The sequence below is a fragment of the Esox lucius genome, chromosome 2, assembly GCF_011004845.1.
Source record: "Esox lucius isolate fEsoLuc1 chromosome 2, fEsoLuc1.pri, whole genome shotgun sequence".
NCBI classification, from domain to species: Eukaryota; Metazoa; Chordata; class Actinopteri; order Esociformes; family Esocidae; genus Esox; species Esox lucius.
The window spans coordinates 1,843,733-1,860,912 of record NC_047570.1 but is presented as its reverse complement, the minus strand read 5'-3'; the positions used below and the strand labels follow the sequence as shown (position 1 = coordinate 1,860,912).

Sequence of the window (17,180 nt, the reverse complement as noted above, 5' to 3'; positions counted from 1 at the left end):
GATGATCTTTTTGTCTGTTCCCCAGATAAAGAAAAATGGGAAAAAGACACTGCTGTTGTTACAGTACTTGGCCTTGCAAGGTCATGAAGCCAGTTAGGCTTCCCAGGAAGGCGTCTAGGAGGCATCCGGAACAGATGCCCTAGCCACCTCAGCTGACCCCTCTCGATGTGGAGGAGCAGCGGCTCTACTCTGAGCTCCTCCCGGGTGACCCAGCTTCTCACCCTATCTCTAAGGGATCGCCCAGCCACCCTGCGGAGAAAGCTCATTTTGGCCACCTGTATCTGGGATCTTGTCCTTTCGGTCATGACCCAAAGCTCATGACCATAGGTGAGAGTAGGAACGTAGATTGACCGGTAAATCGAGAGCTTTGCCTTGCGGCTCAGCTCTTTCTTCACCACGACAGACTGATACATCGACCGCATTACTGCAGAAGCTGCACCGATCCGTCTGTCAATCTCCTGTTCCATCCTTCCCTCACTCGTGAACAAGACCCTTAGATACTTAAACTCCTCCACTTGAAGCAAGAACTTTTCACCAACCTGAAGTGGGCAAGCCACCCTTTTCCGACTGAGGACCATGGCCTTGGATTTGGAGGTACTGATTTTCATCCCAACTGCTTCACACTCGGCTGCAAACCGTCCCAGTGCATGCTGAAGGTCCTGGTTTGAAGGGCCCAACACGACAACATCATCCTCAAAAAGCAGAGACGGAATCGTGTGGTCCCCAAACCTGACACCCTCCAGCCCCTGGCTGTGCCTAGAAATTCTGTCCATAAAAATTACGAACAGAACCGGCGACAAAGGGCAACCCTGCCGGAGTCCAACATGCACTGGGAACAAGTCTGACTTACTGCTGGCAATGCGGACCAAACTCCTGCTTTGGTCGTACAGGGACCTAACAGCCCTTAGCAAAGGACCCAGGACCCCATATTCCCGAAGCACCCTCCACAGGATGCCACGAGGGACACAGTCGAATGCCTTCTCCAAATCCACAAAACACATGTGGCTTGGTTGGGCAAACTCCCATGAACCCTCCATCACCCCGTAGAGGGTAGAGAGCTGTTCCAGTGTTCCACGGCCCAGAGGAAAACCACACTGTTCCTCCTGAATCCGAGGTTCTACTATCAGCCGTATTCTCCTCTCCAGTACCCTGGCATAGACTTTCCCGGGGAGGCTGAGAAATGTGATCCCCCTATAGTTGGAACACACCTTCCAGTCCCCCTTCTTAAAAAGAGGGACCACCACCCTGGTCTGCCATCCCAGAGGCACTGTCCCCGACCGCCACGCAATGCTGCAGATGCGTGTCAATCAAGACAGCCCCACAACATCCAGAGACTTGAGTTACTCAGGGCGGATCTCATCCACCCCCGGTGCCTTGCCACCAAGGAGTTTCTTGACTACCTCAGTGACTTCATCCTGGGTGATGGACGAGTCCACCTCTGAGCCTCTGCTTCCTCAATGGAAGACGTGACGGCGGGATTGAGGAGATCCTTGAAGTACTTCTTCCACCGCCCGACGACATCCCCAGTAGAGGTCAACAGCTCTACTGTAAACAGCGTTGGTAGGGCACTGTTTCCCTCTCCTGAGGCGCCGGACGGTTTACCAGAATCTCTTCGAGGCCAGCCGATAGTCCTTCTCCATGGCCTCACCGAACTCCTCCCAGGCCCGAGTTTTTGCCTCCACAACCACCCGGGCTGCAGTCCGCTTGGCCTGTTGGTACCCGTCAGCTGCCTCAGGAGTCCCACAAGCCAACCAGGCCTGATAGGACTCCTTCTTCAGCTTGACGGCATCCCTTACTTCCGGTGTCCACCACCGGGTTCGGGGATTGCTGCCTCGACAGGCACCGGAGACCTTACGGCCACAGCTCAGAGCGGCCGCTTCGACAATGGCGTGGAGAACATGGTCCACTCTGACTCAATATCTCCAGCCTCCCTCGGGATCCAGTTGAAGCTCTGCCGGAGGTGGGAGTTAAAGATCTCTCTGACAGGAGACTCGGCCAGACGTTCCCAGCAGACCCTTACAGTACGCTTGGGCCTGTCGAGTCTGTCCAGCTTCCTCCCCCGCCATCGGATCCAACTCACCACCAGGTTGTGATCAGTTGACAGCTCCACCCCTCTCTTCACCCGAGTGTCCAAGACATACAGCCGCAGGTCAGATGAGACGACAACAAAGTCGATCATCGACCTGCGGCCTAGGGTGTCCTGGTGCCACGTGCACTGGTGGACACCCTTATGCTTGAACATGGTGTTCGTTATGGACAAACTGTGACTAGCACAGAAGTCCAATAACTGAACACCACTCGGGTTCCTCCCAATCACACCCCTCCAGGTGTCACTGTCGTTGCCCACGTGGGCGTTGAAGTCCCCCAGTAGAACGATAGAGTCCCCAGTCGGAGCACTTTCCAGCACCCCTCCCAGAGACTCCAAGATGGTCGGGTACTCTGCACTGCCGTTCGGCCCGTAAGCACAAACAACAGTGAGAGACCTATCCCCGACCTGTAGGCGCAGGGAAACGACCCTCTCGTTCACCGGGGTAAACACATGTTGGCAGAGCTGGGGAGCTATAAGCAAACCCACACCAACCCGCCGCCTCTCACCATGGGCAACTCCAGAGTGGTGAAGAGTCCATCCTCTCTCAAGGAGTGTGGTTCCAGAGCCCAAGCCGTGCGTAGAGGTGATCCCGACTACCTCTAGTTGGAACCTCTCAACCTCACGCACAATCTCAGGCTTCTTCCCCACCAGCGAGGTGACGTTCCACGTCCCTAGAACTAGTTTCAGGGATCGGGTTGTTGAGGCCCCCGCCTTCGACTGCCGCCCGATTCTCTAAGCACCGGCCCCTAATGGTCCCTCCTGCAGCTGGTGAGCCCACGGGAAGGCGGCCCCACGTCGCTCGTTCGGGCTGAGCCCGGCCGGACCCCGTGGGGAAAGGCCCGGCCACCTGGCGCTTGCATACAAGCCCCAACCCCGTGCCTGGCTCCAGGATGGGGCCCCGGCTGCGCCATGCCGGGCGACGTCACGGTGCTCAAAATGTTTTCCATCATAAAGGGTTTTTTCAACCGCTCTTAGTCTGACCCGTCGACCCAGGACCTGTTTGCCTTGGGAGATCCTACCAGGGGCATATTGCCCTAGACAACATAGCTCCTAGGGTCACTCAGGTACACAAACCCCTCCACCACGTTTAGGTGGCAGTTCATGGAGGAGACTTTGGGGCTCCCTGATCCTAAAAACAAGTTTATTCAAGCAGTGTGTGAAAAGGATGGTTATATGTCTTAATACAGAAATAAGGTGATAAGTTGAGGCCAATTGCATACTTCTCTTTTAAACTGGACTCTGTACCACAAGGCCTTCCCTATTGTCTGAAGGCTGTGGCAACATCAGCAGATGTTGTTTTGCGATCACAGCCTCTGTTGTGTTATCAGCCACTCGAGCTACGAGTTCCTCACTCTGTTGCCTTCATTTTGTTTGAACACAAAACTAGTCATCTGTCAGGTGCTTACCCCATGTCACTGTGGTAAGAAGTCCTGTTTTGAATCCAGCCACTTTACTCCCCACGGAGGTAGATGGCGTGCCACATAACTGCCTTTCTGCTATTAACCAACAGTGTACCCCTCGTAATGACTTGTCTGATGAACCTCTACCCAATAGTGATATTGTTTTTTATTTAGTAAATCTACTTCCACTCTCAATAATGTAGGTTATGCCATTGTCACTGATCATGATTTGGTTGAGGGACACAGAATGCCACACCATCTCTCCGCTCAGGCTGCGGAGTTGTTTGCTCTCACTCGAGCTTGCATCCTTGCTGAGGGTCAAAGTGTTACCATTTACACAGACAGTAGATTTGCTTTTGGTGTTTTACATGACTTTGATACATTGTGGACAATGCAGGGGTTCATTACATGGCCAACTTATTCATAACCTGTTGGAAGCTGTCTTGTTACTTAAGGAAGTGGCCATATGTAAATGTGAGGCCCATACTACAGGCAGAGATGTTGTTTCCCTTGGTAATTGCTGCCAAAGCCGCTGCTCAGGCCCCTCCTCATTCTGCTCTGCAGATGACCCATCTGACCCCGACAGTCACCCTCTCTGACCTTGTTGAAGCGCAATCTCAGGCTTCACCTAAAGAGAGAACCGGATTAGGGCATATCCAAACCTATGTAAATACAGTTTGGATAGGCCCTAATGGTAACCCTTGTTTACCCATATGTCTATAAAAAATAATTTCAATGCAGTGCTCTCACATGGAAAAGATCATGCTTCAAAAGGGGGGATGGTAAATATGGTAAATAAGTACTGGTATACACAGGGTTTTTACGAATCATTCTCAACATTTTGATCAAAGTGTGTTTAAGGTTTAATGTAGGGTGGGGACAAGCAGTCGCCCAGTCCAGCCATCCACCCCCATACTATTTTCCCAATCATGTGAATAGATGGAGATGTTATGATGATTGTTGTACTGATAACATTTCCAAACTTCTAGGAGTAATCCAGGATTACTGGTGTTTCAGTACTGATGAAGACAACACCCATGCAGACCACCTGACCACCCCAAGGGTAGACCCACTATGATATGTCCCATAACAGTTGCACAAACTACTGTAGTTCGTATTCTTGCTCCACGTCGTCTTAATCCAGGTAGAGTAAGGAAAGCACTGTTAGAGCCAGACAACATAGCCCTTAGGATAATGGTTGACTATTCCATTGAGAACATGACTAATTGGTGGATTTGTCAACACATGCCAACATCCTCACGTTCCCCTATGTTAACCCTTATCCCATTTACAGTAGCAGACTCGCAGGCACATGGTTGGACAGAGGTGGCAGCACAAATTTCAATGCCAGATAAGGACTGTTATACCCCGTCAGCCATTCCTGACCAGCCGAGTGAGGCTAACATAAATTTGGCCTATATGGTGATAGCAGAATTTAACAATGGCTGTCGTCCTGTGGGGGTGAATTTATCCACATTATTTAGGTTAACCTACCCCGAGCGAATAGGAGCACTTGGCTATACTGTAAGGATACACTAAGGAGGATGAAGCCAGATCAGGTATAACCTATAGTCCCTTACCTTCAGGTTTCTCTATTCGTATTGATGCGGTGGTTAACTACAGTGAGGGAAAAAATAATTTGATCCCCTGCTGATTTTGTATGTTTTTGTATGATCTCAGCTTGTTACCTGTATAAAAGACACCTGTCCACAGAAGCAATCAATCAATCAGATTCCAAACTCTCCACAATGACCAAGACCAAAGAGCTGTCCAAGGATGTCAGGGACAAGATTGTAGACCTACACAAGTCTGGAATGAGCAACAAGACCATCGCCAAGCAGCTTGGTGAGACGGTGACAGTTGGTGTGATTATTTGCAAATGGAAGAAACACAAAAGAACTGTCAATCTCCCTTGGTCTGGGGCTCCATGGAAGATCTCTCCTCGTGGAGTTGCAATGATCATGAGAACGGTGAGGAATCAGCCCAGAACTACACGGGAGGATCTTGTCAATTATATCAAGGCAGCTGGGACCATAATCACCAAGAAAACATTTGGTAACACTTCGAAGTGAAGGACTGAAATCTGCTCAAGAAAGCACATGTACAGGCCCGTCTGAAGTTTGCCAGTGAACATCTGAATGATTCAGAGGAGAACTGGGTGAAAGTGTTGTGGTCAGGTGAGACCAAAATCCAGCTCTTTGGCATCAACTCAACACACCGTGTTTGGAGGAGGAGGAATACTGCCTATGACCCCAAGAACACCATCCCCACCGTCAAACATGGCGGTGGAAACATTATGCTATGGGGGTGTTTTTCTGCTAAGGGGACAGGACAACTTCACCGCATCAAAGGGACGATGGACGATGGACCGTCAAATCTTGTGTGAGACCCTCCTTCCCTCAGCCAGGCATTGAAAATGGCCATTCATGGATGGGTATTCCAGCATTACAATGACCCGAAACACACAGCCAAGGCAACAAAGGAGTGGCTCAAGAAGAAGCACATTAAGGTCCTGGAGTGGCCTAGCCTGTCTCCAGACCTTAATCCCATAGAAAGTCTGTGGAGGGAGCTGAAGGTTCGAGTTGCCAAACGTCAGCCTCGAAACCTTAATGACTTGGAGAAGATTTGCAAAGAGGAGTGGGACAAAATCCCTCCTGAGATGTGTGCAAACCTGGTGGCCAGCTACAAGAAATGTCTGACCTCTGTGATTGCCAGCAAGGGTTTTGCCACCAAGTACTAAGTCATGTTTTGCAGAGGGGTAGAATACTTATTTCACTCATTAAAATTCAAATCAATTTATAACATTTTTGACATGTGTTTTTTTGTTGTTATTCTGTCTCTCACTGTTCAAATAATCCTACCATTAAACTGATAATTTCTTTGTCAGTGGGCAAACGTACAAAATCAGCAGGGGTTCAAATAATTTTGTCCCTCACTGTATATCCCATGGCAAACATGCATGAACATAGATTCAGTGACCATCAATTTGCATAATTGTTCCACTCTTGCCATACCTGTGATGCTCAGTTTGCGTCATTGTGCCCAGACTTGGTCACCAATACCTGTTTTTGAATTGCGTAACGTCTTGTTCTGTATTACAGACACTTCAGGAGCCACACAGAGTATAGGACATAGTGATTGTTCTGCCACAACTCAAACCAGCTTCACGGCTCTAGGAGCTTTGCCGGAGCAGGTCTATAAAACCTGTGGAGAGAAAGCATACAGTTGCATTCCTAGAGACGCAGGTGGAGTATGCTATATGGCATACTTGGTTCCTTTGATTAGGCGAGCAGACCACAGGGAAATGGCAGCCTTATATCAGTCCCAACCTCGCCATAAGCGAACACTTACTAGAACTCAACGTATATTCAGTGTATTGATCCCAGGATATGGCACATACACCTCACAGGAATATATAAGGGCCCTGTCCACAGTGTTGGAAAAACACATTATTTTGACCATTGACAGCCTGAGTGAAACCCGTTCAGTCGCTTTACAAAATAGAATGGCACTAGATATGATTTTGACTTCCCAGGGCGGTGTCTGTAAGGTGGTGGGATCTGAGTGTTGTACATACATTTCAGATGCGTCACAAAAGGTAATTAATTTAGTCCAAGAAAATAATAAAGGTACAGAAGAGCTTCATACAGTTCATGGGTGGGACCCATTCTCAGGACTATCCTCTATGTTTTGTCCCTGGGGGATGACAATGTACAAGTTATTGACAACTGCCTTAGCTGCTATTGCCCTTTTGTTTTGTCCTGTTTAATAAAAATGTGTTTCCAAGTTTGCAACCCAGGTAATGATCCAGAAGCATTTAAATGAGGATTCAGACATTTCAGATCTTTTCCTGTTCCCAAATTACTGGGATGATGATATCATGAAAGATCGTGTTGTTTAGGAGCATTGTTAGTAGTAGTCTAAAGCCTAATGAGTTGATGTTTAATGATCTGAGAGTAAAAGTTGCATGTTAACACTACATGACATTTCATGATATAGGGTGGATTGTCAGGGACATTTCTTGAACTGATGTATTCTTACTGATTAAAGTATTGAGTCCCCATGTTTAGATAAGAAAAGGAATTTGGGAGAGGGGGATCTGTTTTTTTTTTAGCGGCATCAACAGATCATAGGGTTACTTGTCAATCTGCCTATCTGTTTAAACCATCAGAGTATCTGTTGTTTGTCCAGATACTGTGTCCCTTTAGAGTTTAAAAGGTTACCCACAAGGTCCTTGGTTTAATGTGGGGGAGGACAGCCTAGCCCTTGGTTAAAACTTAGGTAGTGATAGAACAAAGGGAATGCGTTTTATTGCAGCTGTGCAGCATCTTACCACATCCCTTTTTCCCCTTTAAGTACTGATGATTGTCCTATATTAATTTTGAGATTATTCACCGTTACTAGGTAACCTGTGTACTCTCTCCTTACAAGAATAAATTGTTTATTGTGCAACTCAGTTTTCCTCTGTCTTACCTAACATTTTTGTGAACTGTTTGGACTTTAGAAATTGCCATCATAGTAAAGAAATAAAGAAAGACGTAATTTGTGTGTGCTTCAAATTTACATGTGTTTTGAACTGGCAACAGTGCTTTTTTAACTGGACAGTGTTGGGAGAATAGTGCTTTTGTAACAGGGAAATATCTTATGAAATTTTATTGAGGAACACAATTTTTTTTCTAGATGGTTCCGTTCCAAAAATCTCACAAGTAACAATATCTCTTTTCAGTCATCAAACAAGTTTTGCCCACTCTCGAAAATGAACAGTCTATATAATTAGAGTCTATATACTCAAACTAGACTCTAAACCAAAATCGAGTAAATCATGTTGTACAGCACAGAAATGACGCTTCATATGTCATCTAAAGGGGTTTTTCTTTTATCTGAAACAGGTACCGAAGCTTCATTATGACCGCTAGAAAATCTGGAGGCGTGTACCGAAGCACCGCTTCAAGTATCCCGTCACTAGGGGATGGGTAATGTATTGATGCTCGAGTGCCAAATCAACACAAATGGACAAGAAAAGGTCTAAGATATCAGGTGCCCAGTTTAGGAAAAATTAGGAAAGAAGGAGAAATGTGCAAAAGATAAAGGTATGCAGCTATGTCATCTCTTTAGGAGTATAATATTATGTATATAATGAAATAGGCTAGTATAACACTTATGCTTGTTAGCCTATGTTGCTTTCTACAATATTATACATAGTGCGACAATATTCAGTTTTATGTCCAACTAGATTACATACATTGGATATAATTTCACATCTTTTCATCATGATAATGTGTGCAGCCTGCAGACAAAACAATTGCAACCTACCTAGCACATTATGGGGTGCCACATCCGGCCGCCAGTCAGGGGCGCCCAAGTGCATCAGCAAGTTGTCACACTGGAGGGAGGCAGCCAATTGTCAAAATTGCGCCACAAATTCAAGTGCAACCCTAGGTGCATGCCTAATCTTGCCTAATGGGAGGGCCAGACCTGCCTGGCGAAGATCCCTTACCCCATCAAAGGCAACCTATTTCTCTGTCAGTGTATTCAAACTCGAATAACCATCATGTCCCATTTGTCCATTTACAATCATGGTCTAAAATTTCTCATGAAACTTTGATGTTTCTTTTAAAATATCGTTCTCGTTGCTTAGATCTATTATTCATACCTTTACCTAGCGTACATTTTTCACACAAAAATGGCTAAAAAAAATTTTTAAAGTCCTCATCTTTTACAACGGTAAACATCACAGGATTCACATTCCATAGCTATTGTCCAGTAAAAGTAAAATATTTTGTTGGACGAATGTAAACACTAGAACCAAAGTCCTGAAATTAATCCAATCGTTTCGGTGCCAAGATCAGGATGTGTGAATCAACTGGTCGAGGATGATGTTGAATGGAATACAATCTCATAGGAAATGGGCATGAAAAAATTAACACAACACAGATGTGCTGACTTCAATAGACAGGGACTTTTGTAGGATAAACCTTTCTTATTGGAGGGTATTGGAATGTGTAATGGTTGGCTATGACAACTGGCCACCTCCTATGTATCCTGGTATAAAGGACTGTTTTAACTCTGTAATTATTGGAGAGAGAAAATGAGAGAAAAATGGAAGGTCAACATCATAGACTCATGCTCTCCCCTGACTTCCGGTTGCATTTATTTTGTTCATGGATCAAACTTGGACAGAATCTAACAAATCCATGAAGGGCATACCACAGGCCACATCATTTACCTGGTTCCTGAAGTTGATACAGTGTAGGCAAACACTTTGGGGCTAAAACTTTGGATCACAACTACGCTACAATCAACAAAGCCTATTAAGATGTGCCTTGCGCTGCTCTCCGACTCTCAGACCAGGTCATGGTCCATCTAATACCCACATACAGGGAAAAACTTTGTAAACCTTTTGTGTGAAGTTCAAAGATGTGTAGCATTGAAGCAACAGAAGCTGTAGGTGCATGTCTGGAATGCACTGATTGGGAAATGTATCTTCCTGCCACTAATGGTCTGGATGAGTACACTGATGCTGTGACATCATACATCTGCTAATGTGAGGACAGCTGTGTACCAACATGGACCAGGGTTACAACAATGACAAACCCTGGTTCACAGCTAAACTCAAACGGCTGCGTTTGGAAAAGGAGATGTTCAGGAGCGGGGACAGAGACAGCTACATAGAGGCTAAATACAGCTCTGGCAAGGCAGTGAAGGAAATGTAAATAACAGTTTTCAACCAATGACTCTGCTTCTGTTTTGAGAGGCCTCCAATAGATTACTAACTACAAGCCTAAATCCCCCCACTCCATTAATGTCCTTCAACTTGCCAACAACCTGAATGAGTTCTAATGCAGATTTGAAAGACAAAAGGGCAGTCCTGACAACATTCAAAATCACCTATCCTCACTTCTGCCACTACAATGGAGCTTTCAATCCTGGAGGGGGACGTTAAGTGCCTCTGTCTCCACCGTGTCTCCCCAGACGAGGGCGGGCTGCAACGCATCATTCGCTCTACAGAGAGGGTGATTGGGTGCAATCTGCCGTCTCTACACGACCTAAATACCTCCAGGATGCAGAGGCGCGCAGCAATGTTTGGGGCTGATCCCTCTCATCCTTGAAATTGACTATTCAGACCTCTCCCCTCTGGCAGAAGCTTGAGGTCTATCAGCACCAAAACCTCTCGCCACAAGAAGAGTTTCTTTCCTACAGCAGTAGACCTCATGAACACCTCAACTGGACAAATCTATAACCATTTTCCACATACACACACAACCCTCAACTGGACAAATCTATAACCATTTTCCACATGCACACAAAACCTTCAACTGGACAAATCTATAACCATTTCCCACATACACACACAACCCTCAACTGGACAAATCTATAACCCCTCCACAAATACACACACCACCCTCAACTGGACAAAATCTTACATCTTATTTTTGAGTTATTTTTGAGTTATGTATTAATGCACAGTCTACTCTTTCCATGCTCTGTCCAATGTTCTTGTTTGTTTGTTTCCCTTATTCCTTTTGTATAGATTGTTGAACCAAAGGCTAGATCAAATTCCTTGTTTTGTTGTGAAACTTTCTTGTCAATAAAACTCTTTCAGATTCTGATAGTGTCAACAACACTGTAAACTAGTAACGGGATGAGCGAAGCCAACGCGTCAAGGACTGCTTTGAAATTTCAACCCAGTTTGTTCCAAACAAAAGGTTAGCATCCAAGCAACAATATCACGTGATTGATGACGTTTGAAGCTTTGGACCTCACCCAACCATCTGATAGGGTTTTTAAAGACATGGCGCTTCCAATCAAAACCAAAAATTCAGTGAATGTCAAAATGTTTCATTCATTATCAATAAACAGCGGGTATAGCCACAATGCCATAGAATGTACATCCCGGGAAAAATTAAGAGACCACTGCACCTTTTTCTTTCCTTTCCAAAAAAGTCGAAAATGAAGGTTTTGAGTGAGGAACAGAAGGGTTACAATTTAGAGACCACTGCAAATTTAACCCTTCTGTTCCTCACTCAAAACTTTCCGTTTCAACTTTTTTGGAAAGGAAAGAAAAAGGTGCAGTGGTCTCTTAATTTTTTCCAGTGCTGTTTTTAGAATTAACTTACAATTTTGTCAGAGACCAGCTGGCTGAAAGCTCAACATGTAGAGCTGTGGATGGAAATGTCATTGTTTTTGAAAGCCCAGTTCAAGTCCAAGTGATTACTTCTTCATATATACAGTGAATATAAAAAGTCTACACACCCCTGTTAAAATGCCAGGTTTATGTGATGTAAAAGAATAAGACAAAGATAAATCATGTCAGACCTTTTTCCACTTTTAATGTGACCTATAAAGTGAACAATTCAATTGAAAAACAAACTGCAACCAGGTTATTGTGAGTTTTTACTTTTTATTTTTCCCCCTCAAAGATTTCAGTTATTTTTTCAATGAATTGTTCACGTTATAGGTCACATTAAATGTGACCTAATCTCTGTCTCATTCTTTTACATCACAAGAACCTGGCATTTTAACAGTCGTGTGTAGACTTTTATATCCACTGTAATTTTGCTGAAAACACTTGCAACACTACATTTGTAATTTCTATGTCAGGAATATTTTCTTGTTGATTTTTAATATCACATCTCAGGCATTGGATCCAATATTTTTTATTAATGTTTAACATCAGTGTTTCTCTCAGAGAGATGTATCATTCAGATTTATCATCACCAGGTGATGAATGACATCCAAAGCTTTAATTGATCCCATGTTTTTTTCAAAGCGGACTGCAGATGACAATCTCCACTGACTGGCACCGGGAGCTTTCCTCTATGCCAATTTATTTACAAGTGCTTCCCATAGCTTATACTGCACATAAATGACAGTAGGTAAAGTTGGGAAAGTTGGGAATTAGAAAATATTCTGACATCACTGTCACAGTGTTGAATCCAGTATTAGTTTAGGTTTTGTGACTACACACTTACTGAAAAAAGTATATTATTTATGCCAAAATTCAGTTTATATTTTGTCTTTCGCAGCCAACAATACCAAGGATACAAAAGTTTTTCAGTTATTGTTGATCTGGAAAACTAATCCAATCGAGGCTTGCTTCAACCAAATTTCAACCAGTTCTTATCCATGCGAAAGGGCAGAGGCTTAATACCACTTGATTGATGAATATGGAGATACTGTCAAAATGTTTGTATTCACAGCATACAACTCACAAATGTGAGCCATGATTCCTAAATACATAGCATACAATCCACACATGTACACCATGATCCCACAAACCCAGAAATGTGAGTGAAACCACTAGCTGACATCTCATAATGTAGTTGATGTTACGTTCTGTCGCTGGAAGCAGGAGTCACATGCTGGAAGGTAGCTTGCGACCATTTATTAAGGCAAAGCAAGTGGCCAGGGGCTGGTATGTGCCCAGCACAGTAGCCTGTCCCGGGCGGAGACAGGCACGTACTGGCGACCAGGAACGTGGACCACTCCCCTGGCTGACCCTGGCAGTAAGACCGCAGGAACCTGCCCACCTTCTGGTTAACACGCACCACCTGCCTGTTGGCCTCGGTATGGAACACAGAGGTGAGACTGACCGTGACCCCCAGCATCTCCATGAATGCTCTCCATATGCGAGGAGTAAACTGGGGGCCCCAGTCAGAAACGATGTCCTCCGGGATGCCATAGTGCCGGAAGACATGGGTAAAAAGGGCCTCCGTGGTCTGCAGGGCTGTGGGAATACCGGGGAGAGGTAGGAACCAGTCCACAACAACCAAGATCACGGTATGGCCACCAGAGAGGGGGAGGTCGGTGACTAAATCTATGGCCAGATGCGACCAAGGCTGTTGTGGGACTGGAAAAGGCATTCATTTCCCTGCAGGAAGGTGTCTCTGTGCCTTACTCTGGGCGCACACTGAGCAGGAGGAGACATAAACCCTCACGGTATCAAAGTCCCACACCACCTATGATGCAGGACCCCGGTAGTATGGGACCATCATCTACCGGCCTCTCCCCCGTGGCATGCTGGCGAGATAACGCATCTGCCTTCACGTTCTAGCTGCCTGAGATATAGGGCAGAATGAAAGTGAACCTGGCTAGAAACAGAGACCACTGTGCCTGGCGAGGACCACCTTGTCTCCTCGCTGCCCGGATGTACCCCAGGTTCCGGTGGTCAGTCCAAAAAAGAAAAGGTTGTTTAGCCCCCTCGAGCCAGTTCCTCCATGCCATAAGGGCCTTGATGACAGCCAACAGCTTGTGATCACCGACGTCGTAGTTCCGTTCAGTGGGCATCAGCTTTTTTGAGAAGAAAGCACAGGGGCGGAGCTTGGCAGCCGTGCCGGATCGTTGTGTCAACACCGCCCTCACCCCAGTCTCAGACGCGTCCACCTCTACCACAAACGGTAACGACGGGTCAGGGTGAGCCAGCACAGGCGCAGAGGAGGACAGGACCTCCAATGTGTTGAAAGCCCTGTCCGCCCCGAGGGTCCAATGTAGCCTGGCTGGCCACCCTTTTAGCAGGGAAGTGATTGGGGCTGCGAGCTTACCAAAACCATGAATGAACCTCCGGTAATAATTAGCGAAACCAAGGAAATGCTGTACCGCTTTTACCATGGTTGGGGTCGGCCAATTATGCACGGCTTCAATGCGGTCCGTCTCCATCTCCACCCTTGTCGCATAGATGCGGTATCCCAGATAGGAGACAGATTGCTGGAAGAAAAGGCACTTCTCAGCCTTGGCATCCTGAAGATCTCGTTAATGAATGCCTGGAACACTGATGGAGCATTCATAAGACCGTACGGCATGACCAGGTATTTGTAATGGCCAGTCGTAGTGCTAAAGGCCGTCTTATGCTCGTCTCCCTCTTGGATACCCACAAGATTGTAGGCGCTCCAGAGGTCCAATTTTGTAAAGAAGCACGCGCCATGCATAGATTCCACCACAGAGGAAATGAGAGGGAGTGGGTGAGTATACCATACAGTGATTTGATTGAGAGCATGGTAATCTATGCATGGGTGCAGGCCTCCGTCCTTCTTCTATACGAAAAAGAAACTCGAGGATGCAGGTGAAGTGGAGGGACGGATGTACCCCTGCCACAGGGATTCAGAGACGTATGTTTCCATAGCATCGGTTTCCGCATGAGACGGAATACACCCAACCCCTGGGCAGTATGGATACCGATAGGAGGTCAATGGTACAATCCCAGGGCCGATGGGATGGTAATTTGGTGGCCTTTGCCTTAGGTCGGAATATTCAATTAGAATGGGAATGTCGGGCACTGTCAGGACTTTCCACCGTGGTTGTACTCAGCGAAACCGGAACACACCTTCCCAGACCCTTATGCGACCACCCCTTGATGGACCTACAGCAAGTGTCACCACTGTGCAGTGAGTTCAAAAGCCTCCCAATTTGACGAAAGGCTTGAATGCTTCTGAAAGCCTTGATTTCCCATCATTACTGTAGACAATGACCCAAAGCACAGCTCCAAACTTTGCAAGGACCACTTCGGGAGGAAGCAGTTAGCTGGTATAATGTCTATAATGGATTGGCCAGCACAATCACTGGATCTGAACCTTATTCAGCAGTTGTGGGCAGTGCTTTAGGAAGCATGGTGTGAAATCGCTTCAGATTATCACAACAAATTGACAACTAGATTGCCAAAGGTCTACAAGGCTGTAATTGCTGCAAATTGAGGATTCTTTGACGAAAGCCAAGTTTGAAATACACAATTATTTCAATTAAAAATCATTATTTCTAACCCTGTCAATTGCTATTTCCTATTCATTTAGCTATATTTCCTAATCATATTAATTTAATGTGTGTTTTCATGGAAAACAAAGACATTTGTAAGTGAGTCCCAACTTTTCAATGTCAGTGTATCTGCCCGCTTTGCACACAGTATGAGTATGATTTTGGCCCATGCTTCTGTGCTGATTTGCTCCAAATGGTTCAGGTTGGTTTGTTGATGCTTGTTTCAAATAGTGCTACATATTCTCAATAGAAATGATATCAGCAATATGACTGGCCACTGTCGGATATTTACCAGTTTTTTCTTGAGGCACTCCAGTTTTGCTTAGGCCATGTACTTGGGATACTTTTCCTGCTAAAAGGAGGATTTCCTTCAAAGCTTCAGTTATTTTAGCACTGATGAAGGTTCCCTTGCATAATTTTTTTAATCAATTTGTTCTTCCTTCAATTTTAACAAGATGCCCAGTCTCTTCGGTTGAGAATCTCCACAGCAGATTACTGCCAACACCACTGTTTGTATGGTGTGTCTTGAGGCATGTGTAGTGCCAGGTTTGCCCCACACAAAGTGCTTAGTGTTTTTGTCAAAAAGCTCTACCTACTTTTATCACAAAACATTTTCTCACATAGCAGCTATGTCACTTTCATGTTCTCAAATTTTAGTTTTTGAGTAGTGGCTTCTTTCTTACCACACTCCAATACAGTCCAGATTCATGCAAAACTATATGATTGACTGGTACACCCAGGACCGGCTCCAGGCATAAGTGACATAAGCAGTTGCTTAGTGCCTCTCACCGCTAGGGGGCCTCCGACTGCTAGGGAGGCCCCAACCAACAGGGGAGAGGGGGACCCAAAATAAATGTTGCTTAGGGCCCCCAAAAGGCAAGAGCCGGTACTGGGTGCACCATTACTCTACTCCCAGTCATAGCACTCTGTTGCTCCTTCACAGGTATTGTTGGCCTCTCTGTAGCTTTTGTCACAAGTTTATTTAATTTCTGGGCGCTAAGTTTTGATGGACATCCTTTTCTTGAAAGTGTCTGGGTGGTGTGAGGCAGCTTCCATCTGATTATGGAACCAAATGTGCTCACTGGGATATCCAAAGATCATATTTTGTACTGTTTTCCTAATATTTGCATTTGTATTACATTGCCCTTTGGTAAAAATTTTCTTCGGATTCAGGGCCTGACCAATGTTCCTTCAACATTATTGTTTTAATTGAAAAATGTGACAACAACTACAACTATTTTGAGAAATTTCTTAGATCTGTGTGAGCCAGGAGCTTCCACGGCATGGGTTGAATAATGTTTTCATATCATCTTTCAAATATTTCCAAACATGACCATACAGTAAATATTTTTTTGTGTCAGTAATTTAAAATAATCAACAAATCTAACAGAACGACATAAAAGGAAAAAAATAATTATTTCGCAAGGCACTATAAATAGTCAAACCTGTTTACATGTACACACCTGGGTGGGATTCCCTTCTCTTCTTCAGGTTCTTCTTCTGACACAACCTCCACAACAGGAATATGAGGAAGAGGCTCTGCATCTAGAGGTAAGTATATTACTATTTTCAAGAAACCCCCGGGCAATAACATCAACTATAGAACCACAAGCAATGTCATGATTATCATTACCTTTCATCATGTCTCTGTTATTTGCTCCTCCTCATATATACAGTGAGGGAAAAAAGTATTCCCTGCTGATTTTGCATGTTTGCCCACTGACAAAGAACTTATCACTCTATCATTTTAATTGTAGGTTTATTTGAACAGTGAGAGACAGAATAACAACAAAAACATCCAACGCATGTCAGAAATGTTATAAATTGATTTGCATTATAATGAGTAAAATAAATGTTAGACCCCTCTGCAAAACATGATATAGTACTTGGTGGCAAAACCCTTGCTGGCAATCACAGAGGTCAGACGTTTTTTGTAGTTGGCCACC

General features: G+C 45.2%; 1 protein-coding gene across 20 annotated transcripts in view; it reads right to left on the bottom strand.

The window, feature by feature from the left end:
• Positions 1-17,180, bottom strand: part of cngb1a (cyclic nucleotide gated channel subunit beta 1a) — a 197,540-nt gene that overhangs the window by 146,725 nt on the left and 33,635 nt on the right. For all 20 annotated transcript variants that reach the window (XM_034287196.1, XM_034287201.1, XM_034287219.1 and 17 more), the window contains one exon: positions 16,698-16,779. In XM_034287196.1, coding sequence (XP_034143087.1) covers positions 16,698-16,779 — 82 coding nt within the window. The remainder of the gene's footprint in view (positions 1-16,697; positions 16,780-17,180) is intronic.